Raw genomic sequence first — 20,071 nt, 5'->3', positions numbered from 1 at the left:
TATTTTTTATGTAATATTCTCAACACTTTCAAAATTGGGGAGGACAGTTAAACGGGGCAATCAGCAACTGTTCACGGGGCTTGTCACATATATCATGCCATATATCTGTGGTATCATTTTACAGAATTCCTAAGTTTTCTTTACATTTCCTTGTTTTTGTTGCGACAGATGTGACGTCAGAAAACAATAAATGTCACGTGGAGATTTCATGAAAATTTTGTGAGAAACATTTTACATAATATTAGATATGATAATTACTTGTTTGCGATTAAGCACATTTAACGTTACCTTCGCATAAATAAATCGTAACGCCTTTACAAAAATGTTTGTATGATTATTCTAAAAAGCTGACGTAAAAAAAAACATGCGTTGTGTATCGTGTTGTTACCTCTCCACAACGTTTGGTGGCGCTAATCGCGGTGGATACAGAGCGATGTTGAATAAAGGAGAAGAAGATTTTAGTTGCGGGAAAACTGAAGCTTGTCATTTCTGGAATTGTACGCTTCATCTACGAGAAAATAAGGTAAAGTTACAAATATTTACCAATGTTTTGTATTAAGGTGGGATTAGGCTCAAATTCTGCTTTACATCCCGAATCGTGTTTTGGGTTGTCCATGCATTTTGTTCTAGACTGTTTTCCTCTGTAAGAGTTAGCCGTCCCCGTTGTGCCAGCCAGGTTTTGCAGTTAGTTTTGAGCTCTTTCGTCTTTTTAAATATAATCAACTTAAGCTACTTGGGTTTTGACAAATAAACTCTGTCCATTCACGTACACTAAAAGAGCATGTTCGTACAATCAACTTGTAAAGCGCATCAAAAGACAGTATTTATCTCAATCAAATATTGTTATGCTGATTGCGAAGCGATTACCATGTTTATTTACTTCTGACACGAAAATAATTTAATAGTTTGGAATGGTTTATATTTGGTTGTTTAAAATGGCCACCAGGCAGAAACCTGTTGTATAAATTGCATATATTTGAAATTGTTAATTACTAAAATTATGTACCGTCACCATATACATTTGTCTGAATGTAAAAGTTAACGTTAAAATCGTATTGTTATATAGTTAGTTGGTACACAAAACATTTTGTGTTGCTTTATTGCTGAACAGGAGACTTTCACAGCTGTCACTATTATAACCCAATTCTGTAATCTAAAAAACAAGCATATCTAACTGATATGCTTTTTTTTTTTTATAGAAGAATAATGTCGTTTCTCACAACCCTCTGTGTATTTTCTATCAATACATTACTTTGCTTTTGCTTTGCTGTCATCATTATGCTATTTTTTGTTTGTTGGTTTTGTTTTTACAGGACATTAAAATAATCACCATGGAAGCAGCAAAAGCCGCAGATGTTAAGAAAGGGATTTCAGTGCTTTGGGAGAGTCTACAGTGTCCAATATGGTGACTAATATTCCATTGAATTTTATATCTGGTAACATTAACAGCTATATGGCTCTGGTCAAAGAAAAAATGTATATTTTACCCGCAAAACTTTCTGTCACTTCTAGCTTGGATATATTGACTGCACCTGTATCTACCAAGTGTGACCATCAATTTTGCAAGTAATATTTTCTTTTCTAACACCTCATTGAAATATTTAAACACTGTCATAAACGTGTTTGCTTGTCCTTCAGATTCTGTATCTCGAAACTTTTAAGCAACACCAAACAAAACAAGGCTAACTGTCCAGTATGCAAATCCAAGATAACCAAAAGGTTAGAGAATACTGTTCCAGTGATAGAGCATCGCCTGGGTTTAAGGCTGACATCAGTATTCATTTCAACTTCACAGGAGCTTACAAGAGAGCCCTGGGTTTCAAAGACTTGTCACAGGATTACAGGGAATGATTCTGGCATATGAAAATGACACAGGCACAAACTGTAAGTCCTCACCACAATCTTCAAAACAAGTTTGTGATCTTTTGATCTCATTTCAATAAAATTCATGATTTACAGATTTTACTGGGCTGTCCAGGCAAACACAGCAACCACAGTAAGTAGTCTATAAATGCAGTTTTAAATAAGACCAATGTTAACCCACTGTATTGACTTGTGGTGCATTTCTGTATTTTATTGCGCTCAGTGTTGCAGATATCAAAAATGCTCAACATCATAAGGAACAATCAGATGAAAATGCTTCCTGTACGGAAGATGATAATGAAGATCTTCCAAAGTCTTATTCTTCAACTAGAGCAGGTACAATTCTCAAGGGGTTGCCCTCTACAGCATTTTCTATTGATTTTAGCAGGTGTATTTGTCTAAAATCTGTTATCTCTATGTGTTCCCAATTAAGCCCAGGATGGATTTGCAAGGCTTATGGGCCTAGAAGACACAAGTCCTCTGACTACAGAAATCGATGGCCTGGACAGTGGTCTTGGAGAGGCCCCGCCAACTTGTGACAAAAAAATGTACAGCCCAAGAAAGTTGGAGAAGGTTTCCTTTCAGCCAGCATTAATACCAGATAAGGATGAACACCCACATTTACAAACACCTTCAAAGAAGAAGCATAAAAAGGTTTTAGAGCCTGATAAGATTCTCGATCAGAAACAGAAGAAAAGTCTAGAGAAAGTTGCAGAGTGGCTCATGAAAGTTCCATCCGAGCAAAGCCTGGAATTGGAGAACCTGGATGAAGATGGCGATGACTCCGACAGCTGCTCATCCACCTCAACAATAGATCTTGGGCTACTCCGCTGTGAATCAAATCCTATGAGAGCTCGTGGAAAAGCCCTGGAAGATCAGGTGTTTGGGGCGATTTATAAAAGACAGCGAAGAGGGAAGGGAATCGTAAAACCGATAGAAGCGGCACTCGAAATGGTTTGTTTAAATCATTCTGACAAAAATACCTCTGAAGATAAAAGCAGAGAAGATAAGGAAGAGGTGCACTCGATAAGAGAGCAAGAACAAAACACCAGTAGCAACATATTAAAAGAAGAGATTGCAGTCTTGGAGGATTGTGGAGGAATCGTTGAGCCAACTCACATGTCAGAAAATGATCAAAACAACAAAGATGAAGTACCTCATCTAGTTTCTGATATTGGACAACAGCAACCAGAAACCATTGCAAAGAGAACACGGTCTTCTCTGCAGCAAGTCGACTGTGATTTGTTGAAGTGCACACAAAAAAAGCCAGAAGATAGTGGGAAAAAGAAAATTGCCCAGAGAGGAAGTAAAGGCATCAAGTCTGAAAAATCAAAGTCTGCCAGAATGTCAAAACCGCTTGTTTTGGTTACGGTTGAAAAGCTAGACACTAGTCCCAAGATTAGACCGCAGTCAGAAAAAGTTGAAGTTCACATTGAAAACTATCCCAGCAGTGGTGACCAAGAAGTTCCTTTAGGGAGATGTACCAGGAAAAGTAGAAGACTTCAGGTCTTCACTAAGGAAGATGACAAGAAAGAAACATCAAGATTCAATGTCCCAGAAAAACAACACAATTCAAAATACCCCAACTTTGAATGTGAAATACTGGATAATATCAAATCACAAAATTGTAAATACCAAACACAACAAGCAAACAGAAATGGATGTATTTATAATCAAGGTATCCAAGAAATAGAAAACATGGATTCTGGTGAGAGAGCATCTTCTTTGAGATCAGAAGAAGATACTAAAACTTCTCTTTCTGAAGTCCAAAATACCGAAATTTTGTCTGAAACTCCTCGCTGCGTCGCTGTGTTCCCAAGTTGTGCTGAACTAGCTCCGGCAGAACCAACTAATCAACCCCCAAATACTGTCCAGTTGGTGACTGAACTCGCTGAAAAGGAACGCGAGCAACAGAACGATAGTGAGCAGGACACAGAACAGTTGGTCAGGAGCTTTAAAGCTACTAAAAGAAAATCTTTCCATCTCGGTACTGGTCCAAATATGAAAAGGAGCCATTTATTAGTTCATGAAAACACCCAAAGTCCAGGAACTGAAGAGAACGAAAATTATTATGAATCTTTGCCAAAACAAGTGCAGCCAGTGATGGCTAAAATAACCAACAGTCAGGTTTTAATTGACAGTCAAAACATGTCTGGTAGTGACTTGATCTCACCGTCCTGCTCACCCAGCCTGACGAGAAAAGCCTTGGGCCTTCAAAGCAGATGTTCAGTGGAAGTTGGAAATTGTGTCCTCGGTAATAGTGCCAGTAGCCCCCTTTCTCCTAATAACGAATCGAAGCATGTAGTACAAAGTTCCTCTCCTCTCATACTAACAAAGGGAAACTCGACAATCTGCTTTGCAACTGAAAAACCTTCTCAAATTTCAGAGAGCAAAACTGATTTTATAATGATGAAGGAGACACGAGGTAATACTTCACTGCACAGTTTTAATGGCAGCACTGCTGAGGAACTTTTAGATGCACAGTCGTCATTAACCCCGGATGGCCTGGGAATGCCAGTCCCAGAGGTGACATACAGCCAAGGGAGCAGAGAGCTCAGCAGGTGCAGGAAAAGGACAAAGTCTCAGAAGCTGGACTCTTCATCAGATTGTACAGAAGAGGAATTTCCATGTTTTTCAAAAATCCTCAACAAAACTGCCCCCCCTGGTGCTAATCCTCCAGCAAGTCCCAGCCTTGATTGTGTTAATTCCAGCCAAGCATCTGTGGACTTGTTTGACATGCCAAATGAGTGTAAGATTAAAATATTGGATTATTTCCCAAGATGTCAACAACATTTTTTGCTGTTTGTTCTTGCTCATGGGCCGTTAATTTTTTTTGTCATTTCCCTCAGGTGCCATAAATAATGTCGAGTCATCGCAATTTTCAAGCGAGGTCCTTGTTACGCAGGTATGCCTGATGACCTTCTCGGTTAATTAGCAACATCTATTAACTTGAATTATCAACTTGACTAGATTTCCCATTATGTTGACAGCAAAAAGGCAGTTGTTCCCGAATGGTTTGCTTGTTCAGCACTATTCTGTTTTCACTGCATTCCTGCTGCTGCACTGTCACGTTCCGCCCCAGAGAGGGCAGCCACCACATTTTCCAAACTAAGCTGTCATCTAGTAGTTGACAGACTGCCTCGCTCATTAAAAAAAGTCCCCCTCAGCAGCTTTCTAAATTGCATTTCATTTATGTTAGAGGAACTGGCACCCAGGAGATGATTCTTGTTTTCTACCTCATCCATCTTCCAGACTTTTCACTTTTATTTTTCCACTACCTTTGATTGTGAGGTTCAGGCTTCACACCCCAGTGTTTAAAATAGTCCCCAATGTCTGACACATTTCAAGAAAGCAGGTTTAGTATAATATGGTTGTCTGCTTTTTGACTATTAATCAATAGCGCTCCAAACTGTAGTGGATGACAGGTAAACTATTAAACTACACTGAAGCACTTACACATTTTAAAAGTCACTTCTTAAATGTTATATAATCATGCACCAAGCACCTGTCTAAATGATAAAAGATTCATTACCAGTTGATAATGACTGTCTGGCTCTGGGTTTTCAAATGTCAGTTCATCTCAGGGCTAATGTGCAGTTTCAGTGGGCATATGGGTTCTTTTTTTCCTGATGTTGACCTTTTTTTCTGTTCCTATTATAGCAAAAAATAGAGATGAAGAAGGAGCTGGTGAGGTTGGAAAAGTTGATGGCACTGGTGACAGAGGTGCTACACGAGAAGGAAACCAGCCCAGCAAAAAACATCAAGAATAAAACCAACCTGAGCAGCAAAATAACAGGTGCGTAGTTTTCCATAGATTTGTTCAGCTTAATTAAGCACCAGTTTCAGTATCCCTAAGGAGAGTGCGTTGGGTTTTTATTCTTTATTCTAGAACAAAAATATAGTTAAATCCCAAAAATATTTAGCATATATTTTCTGAAAATATATACTGTTAAATTCAAGATCTTATCACGCCCACCCAACACTCTCCATGAAGTAGGAGTATCAGTACCTGAATGAGTCGACCTGAGTAAAGACTTCATGAGAGTAAGAAGGATTTACAGGGTTCACCACAAGGTACAAACATATCGCCTCATAAAGAAAATGACCTGATTACTTCACCCCTGTGTGGCACTCAGTGTATCCCACAACGCACTGCAAAGAGTAGGGGACAACCGATGCTGTTAAACCAAGGAATATATACCATCATCATGATGTCTGAATGTCTGAAAAAACACTGGCTCACTAGTGTTTATTGCTGCTGTAGAGCCCAAATCAGGAAGAGTGTCAAATCTTTCTGGACCTAACTGGATACACCCGAGTCACCACAAACTGAGCTGTTTGTGGTCGGAACTATTGGTACTGATTGTAGTTTCATGTCTCCAGGCTCAGATGCTGACAAACTGCGCCCGAATGTCCAGGATGAAGATTTTAACCAGTAAGTACATCGTTTTTAAGTAGATTTAAACAGAATCTGGTGATTTGCTTACTCATTGTAGTAAATTACTAGTTTTTATCAACTACAGCTCTTTTATGATTTCTGTAATTTCTTTGCTGAAAAAACAAGTGGTGGTAAAAAAAAGAAAAAAAAAAAGAAAGACAGACATGTCCAGCAAGGTAATGTCCCTGAAAATCCAGAGGCAGGGCTAGTTTATTTATGCAGCACTATTCAGACACAAGGCAAATCAGTGCTTTGCAAGGCACAACATAAAAATATTAACACAAAGCAAAGAGAATAGCAGAAAGAATAGAAAGAAATACATTATAGAAGCTTCATTAAAATAGGAGAAGGAAAATATTATCAGTTTCGAAGGCCTGGGCGCATATTAAAGATTTAAAGCCTGATTTTATGAGAAATGAGTGTGAGAGCAGTCCCCAAGCATTCAGGAGGTTTGTTCCACAAGTGAGAAGCGTAATAAAAGTTGCTTCACCATGTTTGTTGTTGACTGTGGGAACCATGAGTGAACCTCTTCCTGAGGACCTGAGTGGTGTGGATGTTTGATATTGTACAAAGTAAATCTGAAATATATTTAGGCTCAAGAGCATTCAGTGCTTTATAGAAACGATTCCACCCTCTTTGTGTTAGTGAAGCCTTCTGGATGAGCTGCAACTGTCTGGCTGATTTTATTTTTTTTATTTTTTTTTAAGGAAGACGTGTAGGCACGCATGGACAGCCTTTTCTGAATTTTGTTTAGTTAAAATTCCTCTAATCCTCTTGCTATATTTTCCAGACAATACTATGCTGATTTTGTTGTTGTCCTAACTTGGTTGTTAAAGTCCAGGTTTAGGTCCATAACCGCTCTACCATTTCTGGCTTGATTTGTTATTTTAAGTGGCACTGACTTCACCCTTCCCTTTTTGGGACTAAAATGGAGACATAAACATGACACCAAAGCAAAAGACATGCTGTTGTGTCACCATGAAAACATTTGGCAGAACAGTATTGTTACAGTATTTTTAAATACTGCCTGGTGGGCATTCCTAATGCTAATAAAATGTTCATAATCGCGCCTTGATTTACCATCGCAAACACAAGCAATGAGGCAATCGGAGCTAATACGCTCTCCATATCCATTGTTTCTGCTCTTCAGGACCTCTTGTATAAAAGGTTCAGTGAAGCTGGTAACTTTAAGGAAAAACCCATGCTAATAAAAAAAAAGATTATTAAGGACAAAGTGACATATGCATAATTGGGTGGATGTAAATACTTCAGTCATCATCCACACATATTTGATTTTTCATTATTGATTTAATAACAAGATTTTTGTGACCTTATTTTGTCCAAAGAAAGGCTCAATTCATGTTTTGAAAAAAGGTGGCTGAGATGCTGGTTAGTTTAACTTATCCTAATCCTATATGTAACAGAAGTATGCTGTTATCTTTCCTATCTTGGAGAGCCTTATTGTTTAGGCCCATTAACTAGTCTGCAGTGATGCTCCCTATTGCCCAATCCAAACACAGTAACGTATCTAACAAAATCATATCTGCATTGGTGATTTGCCATTATTTCCTCAGAGGTTCGCATGTAGTGGCAGTCCATTTTAAATGGGCCTGTATTTCAGCACCCCCATATTAGCCAGAATAATAACTGGAGCAAATAGCACATAATTAATCCTGTTTGGTTCATAATTGAAGGAAAAATCTGTTTGTATGTCGCTAGTTTCAGATGGTAATGCATCCATAAAGGACAAGGCAAATAATCTCACTAATGAAGACCAAATCTGCTTATGCTGTGCAGAATAAAAAAAGTAATTACCGGCAGCATATTATGTCATTTGGAGCACTTAGAGGGAAACTTGTGTTGTTACAGTAATTTATCTCTCCTGCTTGACTGCGTCAACCTCCCCCCTTCGTCTCGTAGGGTTTTAAGTGCCATCCTCCAGGCAAAAATGAGAGCAGATGAAAACACAGAGGGGCGCAACTAAAAACAATTTCCAAACTCAAATGCACATGATCTAAATGGAAAGAATGGTTGGCATTAAATATGTAACGAAAAGGCCTCCAAACTTTTCTTAATTTTATGCTAATCATTTATTTCCTTTTATTTATTCATTTATTGAATTCGGACAATGCACATTAATCAGCATTGGTGCATGAGACGTCAAATAGACTTCTTCAGCTGTAACCCCAATCCAGGTAGTTACACAACCCAAACACAGAACACTTAAATACCTCACAACTACAAATCACATCATACAATAGACAGTTAGTAAGTCAAAACAAACCACAAAAAGACACAGGCAGACACGATCGAAACAAACATTATTATAACAGAACATCTTTACAAGTGAAAAGATGAATGGACCAGGAACAGGCATCAGATTCAGAACAGCATTTAAGCTATATGAGTACATGTCTGATTAATTTTTAACCAGCACAAGTTTTTTTGTTTTGTTTTTTCTTTTAAAGTATCTAGTCATCGCAGTTTCTGATGTATGGTGGTTAAATTGCTCCAGGAATGGGTTCCTCTTACAGATATGACCATTTAACAGAAGTTAAAGTCCTATTCTAGGTACATTACAATCACCTCTGCTGAAGGCTCTTGCTCTTTATCTTTTGCTTTGTCCCTGAACGAATTCTACAGGAAACCTCTTCAATTCCATGAAATTCCATCCAATATTCTTGACAAGGGTTCCTATATGACATGAACTGATTTTATTTTTTATTTACATGTGATTTAAATTATACATTTTTGTCAAAGACTCCTCTAAGATATTTGAAGTCTTCACTTCGTCAGGGCTCTTTCTTTTTCCATTAACTGCTGCGGATGGTTGATCACCCTCTGCCCAATGATAAGAGAAAAATATTCATAGTCTTTAGTGTTGAGGCGCAACAGGAATCATCAAGACAGTGAGATACAATTGCCAGTGCTGCTAATAATATTGCAGCAGCTTCTTGGGGTTTTTTTTGGGGGGGGGGGGAGTTTTAGCCTGGACATCTGGTATCTGATTGTGAATTAACATTTGGACAAATTGGGTAGGTCATTTACAAAGAGACTGAAAAGATTAGGTCCAGGAATGAAGCCTTGGGGTACCCCAGCTGAGCAGCTTCACAATCAAGCAGGCAAGAACTTCTCATTTCAAAAAACTAATCTCCAACAATAAAAACAACCCCAAATTTCTATTCCACACCATTGAGCTTTTAACCAACGGTAATTTTAACAAGTGTCCCACAACAACGACTGACACCCTCTGCGAGGCCTTTGCAGACCACTTCAGGAGTAAAATCGATAATATTAGATCCAGTCTTTTATCACAGCAAATTTTTATCAACAACACTCCTGGATCATTGCTTCCACCTGAGGAGACACTGGAGAGTTTTGTCCTGGTTGATGCGAGGACACTTGGTCGAGTTTTCTCCCAAGTTAGGCCCACAACCTGCCTTTTAGATCCAATTCCCACACCGTTTTTCAAAACATTTTATGGATTCTTTGAGGAACATCTCTTATATATGGTGAATTGCTCTCTTCAGACAGGTGTCTTCCCCACCTCCTTTAAAACAGCGGTGGTGAAGCCCCTTCTGAAGAAGAGCAATCTAGACCACAGCGTTTTAAATAACTATCGGCCAGTATCCAACCTACCATTTTTAAGTAAAATTTTAGAAAAACTTGTTTTTAACCAAGTAAATGATTTTTTAAACTCAAATGATATTTTAGAGAGGCATCAGTCTGGTTTTAGGATGAACCACAGTACAGAGACAGCCCTTTTAAAGATTTTAAATGACATCAGGTGTAACCTAGACAACAAAAAGCTCACGGTGTTGGTTCTGCTGGATCTGACCGCCGCTTTTGATACAGTAGACCACCATATTTTATTGAATAGACTGAAGAACCTGGTCGGCCTCTCTGGTACTGTTCTTAACTGGTTCACCTCCTACCTTAGTGATCGAAGCTTCTTTGTAAGTATGGATACATGTTCCTCGAGAATCCATGAGACAAAGTGTGGGGTTCCCCAAGGGTCAATTTTAGGTCCAACCCTTTTTAATCTTTACATGCTTCCTCTTGGGGATGTCATCAGGAGCCACGGCATCAGCTTCCACAGCTATGCTGACGATACGCAACTGTACATTGCCGTGGCTCCTGATGACACAGGGCCAGTTGATGCCCTTTTTAACTGTATTTTAGATATCCAGTCATGGATGGCAGAAAACTTCCTACAGCTCAACCAGGACAAAACAGAAGCCTTAGTTATTGGTCCTGAAGGTCAGAGAGAGAAGATTTTTCCAAAATTGAAGGATTTTAAGCCATCTCAATCTGTAAAAAATCTGGGTGTGATCCTTGACTCTGAGCTTAGTTTTATTCCACACATCAAAAACATAACCAAGGTAGGTTTTTACCACCTGAAGAATATAGCCAGAGTCCGCCCGTTTCTCTCTCAGGCCAGCACGGAGGTACTGATGCACGCTTTTATCTCCTGTCGTTTAGATTATTGTAATGCCCTGCTCTCTGGTCTTCCAAAAAAGAGCATCACAAACCTACAATTACTACAAAACTCAGCTGCACGAGTGCTGACGAGGACCAGAGGGCGGGAGCACATCACACCAGTTTTAGAATCGCTGCATTGGCTACCCGTGCGTTTCAGGATCGATTTTAAGGTTCTTTTATTAGTTTTTAAATGTCTTAATGGTCTTGGCCCGACTTATTTATCTGACCTGCTTTTATTCTATCATCCCTCGCGGACTCTGAGGTCCTGCGACACCGGCCTTTTAACCATTCCACATGTAAGCACTAAAACGCACGGGGAAGCGGCCTTCAGTTATTATGGTCCCCGACTGTGGAACAGCCTGCCGGAGAACCTCAGGGCCGCAGAGACTGTTGAGATTTTTAAAAAGAGGCTCAAGACACACCTTTTTAATCAAGCCTTTAATTGATTTTCTGATTATTTTAAATTTATGTCTTATCCTTACTTTACTTGACACTTTTACTGTTTTACTCCCTCAGTTCTTAGTCTCTCAGTTTTTATTCTTTACACCTTTCATCTTATTTACTGTTTTAGTCTGTTTTAGTCTTAGTACTGTTTTACTCCCTCAGTTCTTATTCCCAGTTTTTAGTCTTTACACCTTTTATCCCATTTACTGTTTTAGTCTGTTTTAGTCTTAGTACTGTTTTACTCCCTCAGTTCTTATTCCCAGTTTTTAGTCTTTATACCTTTTATCCCATTTACTGTTTCAGTCCTTCGGTCTTTAGCTCCAGTGTCTCCTCATGGTGTTTCCTCATGGGGGCCTGCCAGGCTGGGAGATGTTTCCGGTCTACCGCTGGAGGTGCTGTCCCATTGTCGACCCTGGCCTGGGTGGTTAGGGGGCTCTGTGCTTTGGTGTGAAGCCTCCGGTCTGTCCGGGTCGGGGTGGTCTTTGTGGCGGTACCACCTGTGGTCGCGGACCGTGACCTCCCTCGGCCTGGTGGGCCTCCAAAGGTGGCGTCTCCTTCGCCTCAGGTCTCGGTGCCCAGCCATGTCTCAGCTTGCCTCAGCTTGCTTATGTGTGTGGGTGTGTGTGTAAGTGTGTTGTATGCATGTGTGTGTGTCTGTCCTTTTCTTAATTCTGTTGTTCTCTTTGCTGTTTTTATCCTTTGTGAGGCACTTTGTGCTACCTAGCGTATGAAAAGTGCCATATAAATAAAGATTGATTTGATTTGATTTGATCATTGTGTGTCACTGACTGGTAGGATATCTTTGGATGTCTTTAGGATAGGATGTCTTCATTTGTATTTTTGCTTGAATAGTTACAATATTGTTTTTACATCCAGCCAACATTTACCCACAACGACGTGTGTCATGACAGCTCTGAAAATGAGTCAGTTTCACGATAATTCTTTTTCTGTCGGTAATGAGAGGAACACAAATTGGTCATTCCATTTTTCTTCTTTCTTATTCAGAGCTTTCTCGCTCTCTTTGAATGAATCAGTGCAGCGCAGTTTAATTTGTTGCTTCTCTCCGCATGGTTCACTGATCCTCTGTGGGATTAACCGCCCTTAGGAAGTTTGCTCAAAAAAAATAGTCTGTCCTCATTCACCCCTTTCTTCAACACTTGAGATAATAATTCTCATCCTTAATCCTCATCCTTAGCTGAAGCCTTTAGAGCTGGAGATCATTAGAGATTTGCTTTTTAGTATTTATTATCTCTGGATGGTCCAAGTGAACCTTTTCCCTGATCATGGCAGTGTACTGTAAGTTATACAGATATTTCCAGTCCTATAAACTACTACTTTTGTCTCTTTTTTCTTATTTGAAGAGAAACATTCCCAGAAGAAGCACTAGAACCCAACACAAGATATTCTGATGCGCCTCCTTCTGGTTCCAAGCACAGCAGGACGACAGAGATGAGTAAGGCTGCTGCTCTAGATGAGAGAATCTAAACCAAAATATACATCTATGTATTTTACAGTTTCTTTCTTTGTTTCCTAAAGACTCCAGAACATCCAACACAGTTGGGTTAAGTTCAGCTGCAAAGACTGATGGTTCCCCATCAGCCGGCCACGAAGACAAAGAAAATAACAAGCCTGAGGGAGACAGAAGCCAAGCCAAGATGCTCCTGGTGACGTCTGGACTGGGCGCCAGTGAACAGGTGTGTTCAGGAGAGGTCTGTATCTCGTACACACCACGATAGGTCAAACTGACCTGTAAATGTTGTTTTCATTCACAGATAACAGTGAAAAAGTTCGCTAAGCGGATTGGCGCCGTTGTGGTCTCCCAGGTGACACCAGAGGTGACTCACATTGTCATGCACACAGGTGAGCATGCTTTTGCTTTCCAACAGTAGTAATTAGAGTAGATCACTGTAATTCACCTTTGGCCTCTTTTATGCTCTTTTTTTACTGCATTCTTCCGTAAAAATACGGCCAAAATGTTCTGAACCTTTGCACTCATCCCATCTCGCTTGGCTTTGCCAGATGAACAACTGGTGTGTGAGCGCACACTGAAGTACTTTCTTGGAATTGCGGGCCGGAAGTGGGTGGTGAGCTTCCAATGTAAGTTAGATGAGCATGTAGAATTTGCACTTTTAAAAAACCGATGAGGAGATGCATTCATTCATCAAAGGCGTGTTGCATAAGTAGCCACTGAAACAATCGTTCATCCCTGTGATGACACCGTGGTTCTATCATTCTCACTGCTCTCTGCAGGGATTTCGGAGTGCTTCAAACAAAAGAAACTTTTAAATGAGGTATGGTCTCTGTCTGTGCTGCTTGAATTTATCCATTTTGAATGTGGGTGACTTGATATTATTGTTCCTTTTGTCAAGATGTTGAATTAGGGTTGTAGATTGATGGAACTGCTGGTGATTCACTGATACCTCATAAATTATTTTAGTTGCTTTAAATTTGTTACTCTTTCTTTAATGAAACTCATCTATTTGAGACTAAATAGATTAATCTATTGTATATAGAATCTCTACAATTATGAAATTACCTCTGTCAAACTGAATGATAGACCAGGTGGTCATTTGACCCTTGCCATAAATCAGTACATTGTAGCGGTCTCTCAGAAGGCTTTTTATCAAATTAGACTGAATAATTGTTTCAAGTGTTTGACCGCTCAAAGAATCACCATTTACTTCATACTACAGCGAGTAAGACTAGTGTTTATGCACGTATATGGACGTTCTTATTCTTATTTCAGAGTACCTTTGAAGTGAGAGGTGATGTAGTTAATGGATCCAACCACCAGGGCCCAATGAAAGCTCGAACAACAGGAGACAACAATGTGAGTGCGGATGTTTAACTGTTTACCTTTAAAATATGGTAATCTGGTTTTCTGACTTGGTTTTCCTTGAATGTGGTGGGTACATTCAAATTGAGAATTTGAGCTTTTGTGAATGTGGCAGGAACAGTTGAGATGCTTAACATTCATAATATCTCTGCAGTAAAGTACTGCAAAGAACCTTCCATCACGTAAATGTCACCTCACTAAAGATCAGCAACTTGCAGAATTAAAGTTCAGTTTTGAGGTTTTAAGAGGTGGCAGGTGTACAACTTCAGAACAAAACACACAAATGTTCCATAGTGATGACCGATGACTGAAAACAAAGTTTATGCATCTTTTTCACGGCGCTTTAATGTGGAATTTAGATGAGCTCGCAGGATAATTACAGGCTAAAGATTTGGAGCTTCAGTTAACATTTAAATGGTTTTCAAAGATGTAGAAATGAATTCAATGAAATCTTTGTTGAAATAAACACTGACTATTTCCTTACACCTCTCCTGTGGGTGAACTGCTCAGTTGATGGCCTGTTCGTGATTAAATCTATATAGTTTTATTTGCTCATGCTTAACAAACTTGATTTTCTTTATTTAATCCAACAGCTGTGTCTGAGGTCAGTCTGAGCAGAGTCCTCATTTAAATATATTCTTTGGTCTCAGTTTTGAGGACCTCTGCCAGATCCTGCTAAATCGATCAATCAATCTTTGATCACATCTGCTTTCACACTCCTGCAGCTGCAGTTTACTTTAAAACAAAACACACTCAGGTCCACAGATGTTGCACACCTACATTGAACACTAATATGGTACAGGCCAGGCAAGCAAAGAAATGTGCCATAAATACATTTAATCATTTAAAGAAGCAAAAGACTTTACTCATCAGCTCTTTCAATATTACTTAATTCGATAAGGCCATATAAGGGTAATGAGTCTTTACCCTTTGATGGTCCTGAACCACATTATTAAATGGCAGTCCAGAAAAATGTGAGAGCAGATTGTGGTTGCATGTAAGCTGTGCACAGAGCTTTGCTAATGAGCATCTGTGCTACTGCTGAGGAAACACTTTCTATTCCCTTTGCTACATTAGCTGCAACGCTTATTCCAAACGCGGTTGTTTCCTCCATCTGTACAAGTAGAATAAGGATCTTTAATTTATTGACTCTAAAACAAACATGTGTTTTAAGGACACAGGAAGAAAGTGAGAGTGGACTGTTGCATAGAGCTGGTTTGTAAGCTAATTAAGCCACTTTTAGCTGTTCCTTTCCTTTTTTGGGTCCCAACGTTGGATAATTGTCTCGACGACTGCACCAAATATCCATTAATATGAATTTGTAATTCATAATTCCTAGTGTTTATAGAACCAACACAGAGGTGGTTGTTCAGCCTTTCAGTCCATAGCAACAGCTGAAATCAACACAAATATTAAAAAAACAATTCATGAGGAAAGGAAAGGAAAGGTGTTCCGATCAAAGGGTCATTTTTCTTTGAATTTTTTATGTCACGTTTCCTTTTTCCCTTAGCCTCTAAGTTAACCATGTGTTGGTAGGGGTGGGGGGGGAAATCATTACAAATTTCTTTGGTGCAAAGACCACTTCTGTTGCTACTGAAGGGGAAAATTTGAAATGCTTCATGTCACTTCGGCCCTATCAGTCCCTTTGAAGAACCTCTGCTAATTGAATTACCTTGTAATTTCAGGCTTATTTAAGTCATTTTAATATTCTGATAGCGGTGGACAAATTGTCCTGCTCAACCTCCCTTTCTGTCCCTCCACCACTGCAACCACCACTCTAGCAAATTTCCAAGAGATTCTAGGGAGTCTGTCACCAGAATGCTGATCCTGGCACCAGGTAGTGTGTGTGTATGTGTTCGGTTTGAACTGTTTTATACCTCCTGAAGGACATTGTGTTGTCTAAATTAAAAAATCTTGCAGAAATACTTTTTCATATCGCAGCCCCTCTGGCTGATAATCATTACAGACAAATGGGGAGGTTCGAGAAATTAACACTACTTTCTCCAACAGAAAGACCCCATGTGGGTTTATGAGATTTATTTATTTTGTCTGGGTAGTTATTGTAGAACAAGGAAACTATTTTGCGTTTCAGTTTTAAATATATTGACATAAAGTTCACTGTTTGATCGACATCAATGTCGTTTTTTTATTTGCTGTTTTTTTTGTTCTGAATACCTCGTGCATGCATTACAAACAAGACAAAGAGATTCACTGTTTAAATATTGATTTGATAATTCTGAAATTGTCTCCTCTTCCCTGCAGTTGCTGATGAAAGACTTCAATATCTGTTTTCAGGGGCCTTTTACAGACATGACCACAGGTAAATCAGCACAGCAGGTGCAGCTACAGGAGGGAAGACCAATTGTGTGTATTTCCTGTTAAATCCCTGACTGAATAATGACATTTAGTTCACTTATTCAAGCTCCAAACAGACAAGGTTTCAACACCTTTTAAAGCGCTCCCCTTTAAAGCTCCCATCTGTCAGTTCTGGCATTAAAAAAACTTTTCTCAACCTCCTAATTTGTTCTCATGGATCCTGCAGTAATTTGATGGACCTGCTTTGAAGAGAGAAGCAGGGACATGCCCGTCATAATAGGTGGAAGTTAAAGCAGCTCTGACAGGTTTTCTGAACCATTGTGTCAAAGCTCTGCTCTGACTTAACCTCTGTTCTCTCAGGTCACGGATAGATGACACGCGTTAGCAAAGAGCATTGCTGTTAGTTTGATCGTACACAGCAAAGGCTTCAGGGTCAGTCTGCTGCCTGGAAGAAGAAAGACGGGCTTTCAAATCATGATCAAAGTCTTCTTTTCTCTTTGGGAACTGGCTCAACTGCTGTAGATTAAGTTCAGTTTGTCTGCTGAATGACCTCCAAGCTCAAGGCTCAACCACTTCAGCTACCCTTCATCAGTAACCTTCCTTTGCGTTACCATTGCCAACACGAATGAACAGGCACACAGATTATGGGTGAAGGTCTCCTGATGCACATTGCTTAAAAACCCATAAGGCTGCAGCCTTCGGTTTTCTTCTTCCTGGGGCTCCTAAAGTGCTCCCACAGCATTTTCCCGCTGCCTGCTGGATCGATTAAGCTTTGCTAATGGGCCAGCATCTGCCGTAGCACGAGGAGCTTAAAGACTTTCTTCCACATGGCACAAAAATGTCTGTTTTCTTCAGCCCGACCATCCAGTGTGTAATTGCTTTACATTTGTGTACCGAACAACAAGGTTACCAATATAAGCTAAGACGACAGGGATGCCCTGACACAATATCAAGGAGTTCAAAGGGTTTAAGGATCAGAATAACGGCGTCGGCTGGATGTCAGTCCCTGTGTTTAAGGGATGGCTTCAACTTGTTACTGGGAATGTAGCAAATCGAATAAACCCTTCATTGCTTTTGCTAAGAGTGATATCAGAGACTGATTCTTTGCTTGTTTGTGTCACTGTAGCTGAAATGGAGTTGATGGTTGAGCTGTGTGGAGCGACTGTTGTCAAAGATCCACTTCTGCTCCACAGTAAACCGGTAAGTAACGGGTCTGTTCCACTCGAACTAAAAGATTCCAACTTTTTGTTTTTAATGCTTTTTACAGAGAGAATTCCTTTTCTTCTTAGCCTCTGAGATAATTAAATCTGAAATGAGTCCTTAAAGGAAATGAAGCACACTACTTTCAAAGACTGAAGAAAGATGTGACTCGGTGTTTAGTTTGAAAAGATTAATTCAAGCTCATTTTTTTATGATCTCAAGCTTGTGCTCGTTCTTAATTGCACTCTAACTTGTTTTTTTGCAGACTCATCATCAGCTGATCATCGTTCAGTCCGGATCAGAATCCTACAAGAGTGAGTCTTGTCTTATTATTTCATGACTTTCATATCATCGGCATCATTGTAAAACACAACCGCCAGATTTCACATCAGTCACCTTTGGGACCACTGATGGTTTCACTGTGTTGTATATTTCCATCTGTCTGAAGGCAGGAAAAAAAGGATTCTCGTATTCAGACGTATTTTATTAAGTAAGGGGCTACATGAATTATTGGCTGATTACTTACAGAGATGTGTCCAAATGAACGGATGGTCCCAGCAGCTCAGACTTTCTGGCCACTGTGCTCCACTCTGTCTGCTCACTAGCAGACTGATCCACAGGAGCTCGTCTGCATCAGAAGCCGGTTTAGATCGGCCGAGCGGTGAGATGGCAGACGCTGCTTGCCAAAAGCCAACCTGGGGGGGGGGGGGGGGGTGTTGAACTGCCAGGAAAAGTGGTGTAAAAGAAGATTGGCAGCGGAGAAATGGCCAAGAGAAAATGTCAGGTAGGAGCGAGAAAGGAAAACTGTCAAAACAAGTGGGCCTCAGAGGAAAAGGGGCTGCCATCACATGGAAACTGAAAAAGATCTGTGAGCCCCCCCCCCCATCCCCGTCCCTCCTCCCTGCATCCTAATTTGCACTGTTGCATATTTAATGCAGCTCTCTCTTCTGTATCCTTTAGCACTCACAGCCCAGGTAATTGAGTAGCCCGCCACCTTGCTCCCTGACTCTTGCCCCCCCTTTTATCCTCCTCCATCACCAATGACTGAAGTGCCCCTCATCTCGCACTGTCTCTGAGCTGTAACCCAAAGAAAGGGTCAAATCAGGAAAACGTAACGATAAAGTAATACAACTCCTAAATGTCATCATATAAGCAGGAGAACGTAATTAGCATTTAAATAAAAGGAAATGGTTTTGTAATTATGTGGTGCCATGGCAACAAGGAACATGTTTGGGCAACATCAAGCACTAACCTATCTAGACTTTAAATGTGATATGGCGCAATACAATAAAGATCCAACTAAAAAATCCATTTACTGGAAGAGCAGCGGTTGATGGTGACAGGAGCCAGTATCACGCTGGCTCCCAGACCGCTGCAGAAGAACTCACCCTTCTGTCTGTTCACCAGGCCTCTCTAGAAAGGCTACAGTTGTGACTCGGGGGTGGCTGTTGGACACCGTGGCAACCTACACCATCCAAGACTTCAGGACCTACAGAGCTGACCTGAGAGCCGCCTGACCTCCAATCCTCGCCCCTTTTAATCCCCAGCTGTGGGTAGCTGTCGTCCTGCTCACAACCAGTTTTACAGCTTCTGTTTTATTGGCAAATTATAACCTGCGTTTATCTTGTTATGCCAAAAGCTGTGCGTAGCGACTGTATATATGATGTATATAAAGTTTAACCTACAGATGGACCTTCTCCTCCAGTGTTTTAATTCATTAGGATGAACGAAAAGATTAAACAAAGAGGGAAATGTTTCGCAAATGTCGTGAACAAGAAAATGTTACACACGGTTGCATTTTGAGCACATTTACATAACTCAACATTCTTTTGCAGTTCCCATCCTGGAATTATAGATTGTTCATATACAAATAGCCAAACACCTGTTTGTTGTTAGATTTAGTTAGTTTTACTACGACTATGTCCTGTGCTCACTATCGCCCCCAGGAGGCCTATTAAACTATTTTGCCCCTGATGTTTCCTGTCAGAACTAATGCTATTTTAATAAGCTCTTGTCATCCATCTTCCCTCTTCGCGCTGTTGTTTCCAAATCCCCTGTGTGGCTCTCGTTCACAGCAGAAAAGCCACCAGCTGTCCTGAACGTGGCCTGCGTGCTACCATGTATTCCTGAATTATTGAACGTGCGTCGTGTGAATGAATTGTGGAAAAGAGATTTACAAGAACGGGCTCATATGTAGGTACTGGAAAAAAAAACCTGCTCTGTAAGCTGTACACAACCTGAGCACGGAATGGGAACAAGAGGGCAGCGTAATGTTATATAAAATGTGGCATGACTGGAAACCAGAAAAGGTATCTGCAAATACTTTCAAATCCCAAAGATGATTCATTTAGCACCCAACAATGAGCTGGTCTGTTGGGCAATGCATTAGAGTCATTGTACCTTTCAGAACAATTGTAATGGTCGCAAGAAGGTCATGGGTCATTACACTAGAACACTAGCCATTTCTATATGATGTTAGCATGTTCTCCTGC

General features: G+C 40.1%; 1 protein-coding gene across 1 annotated transcript; it reads left to right on the top strand.

Annotated features, from left to right (window-relative positions):
• Positions 1-349: 349 nt before the first annotated feature.
• LOC101064828 (BRCA1 DNA repair associated) lies at positions 350-19,553 on the top strand. The gene is made up of 21 exons (XM_003961258.3): positions 350-523; positions 1,314-1,405; positions 1,513-1,566; positions 1,639-1,719; positions 1,796-1,884; positions 1,960-1,996; positions 2,087-2,199; positions 2,297-4,612; positions 4,713-4,768; positions 5,524-5,659; positions 6,247-6,298; positions 12,589-12,680; positions 12,764-12,921; positions 13,000-13,087; positions 13,247-13,324; positions 13,478-13,518; positions 13,974-14,057; positions 16,326-16,383; positions 17,506-17,579; positions 17,845-17,893; positions 18,987-19,553. The coding sequence occupies exons 1-21, from the start codon at positions 365-367 to the stop codon at positions 19,094-19,096; spliced, it is 4,017 nt and encodes a 1,338-aa protein (XP_003961307.3). The 5' UTR covers positions 350-364; the 3' UTR covers positions 19,097-19,553.
• The last annotated feature ends 518 nt before the right edge of the window (positions 19,554-20,071 follow it).

The sequence above is a fragment of the Takifugu rubripes genome, chromosome 1 (assembly GCF_901000725.2).
Source record: "Takifugu rubripes chromosome 1, fTakRub1.2, whole genome shotgun sequence".
Lineage (NCBI taxonomy): Eukaryota > Metazoa > Chordata > Actinopteri > Tetraodontiformes > Tetraodontidae > Takifugu > Takifugu rubripes.
Note: the sequence above shows the minus strand (reverse complement) of the source record. Positions and strands in the feature narration are given on the sequence as shown.

Bases quoted from the DNA above. Each gene is read 5' to 3' on its own strand.
- LOC101064828 (XM_003961258.3), top strand. From the start codon at position 365: ATGCGTTGTGTATCGTGTTGTTACCTCTCCACAACGTTTGGTGGCGCT. The intron at 1,997-2,086 runs GTAAGTAGTCTA...TATTGCGCTCAG, and splicing joins AGGCAAACACAGCAACCACA to TGTTGCAGATATCAAAAATG. The intron at 12,922-12,999 runs GTGTGTTCAGGA...TTTCATTCACAG, and splicing joins GACTGGGCGCCAGTGAACAG to ATAACAGTGAAAAAGTTCGC.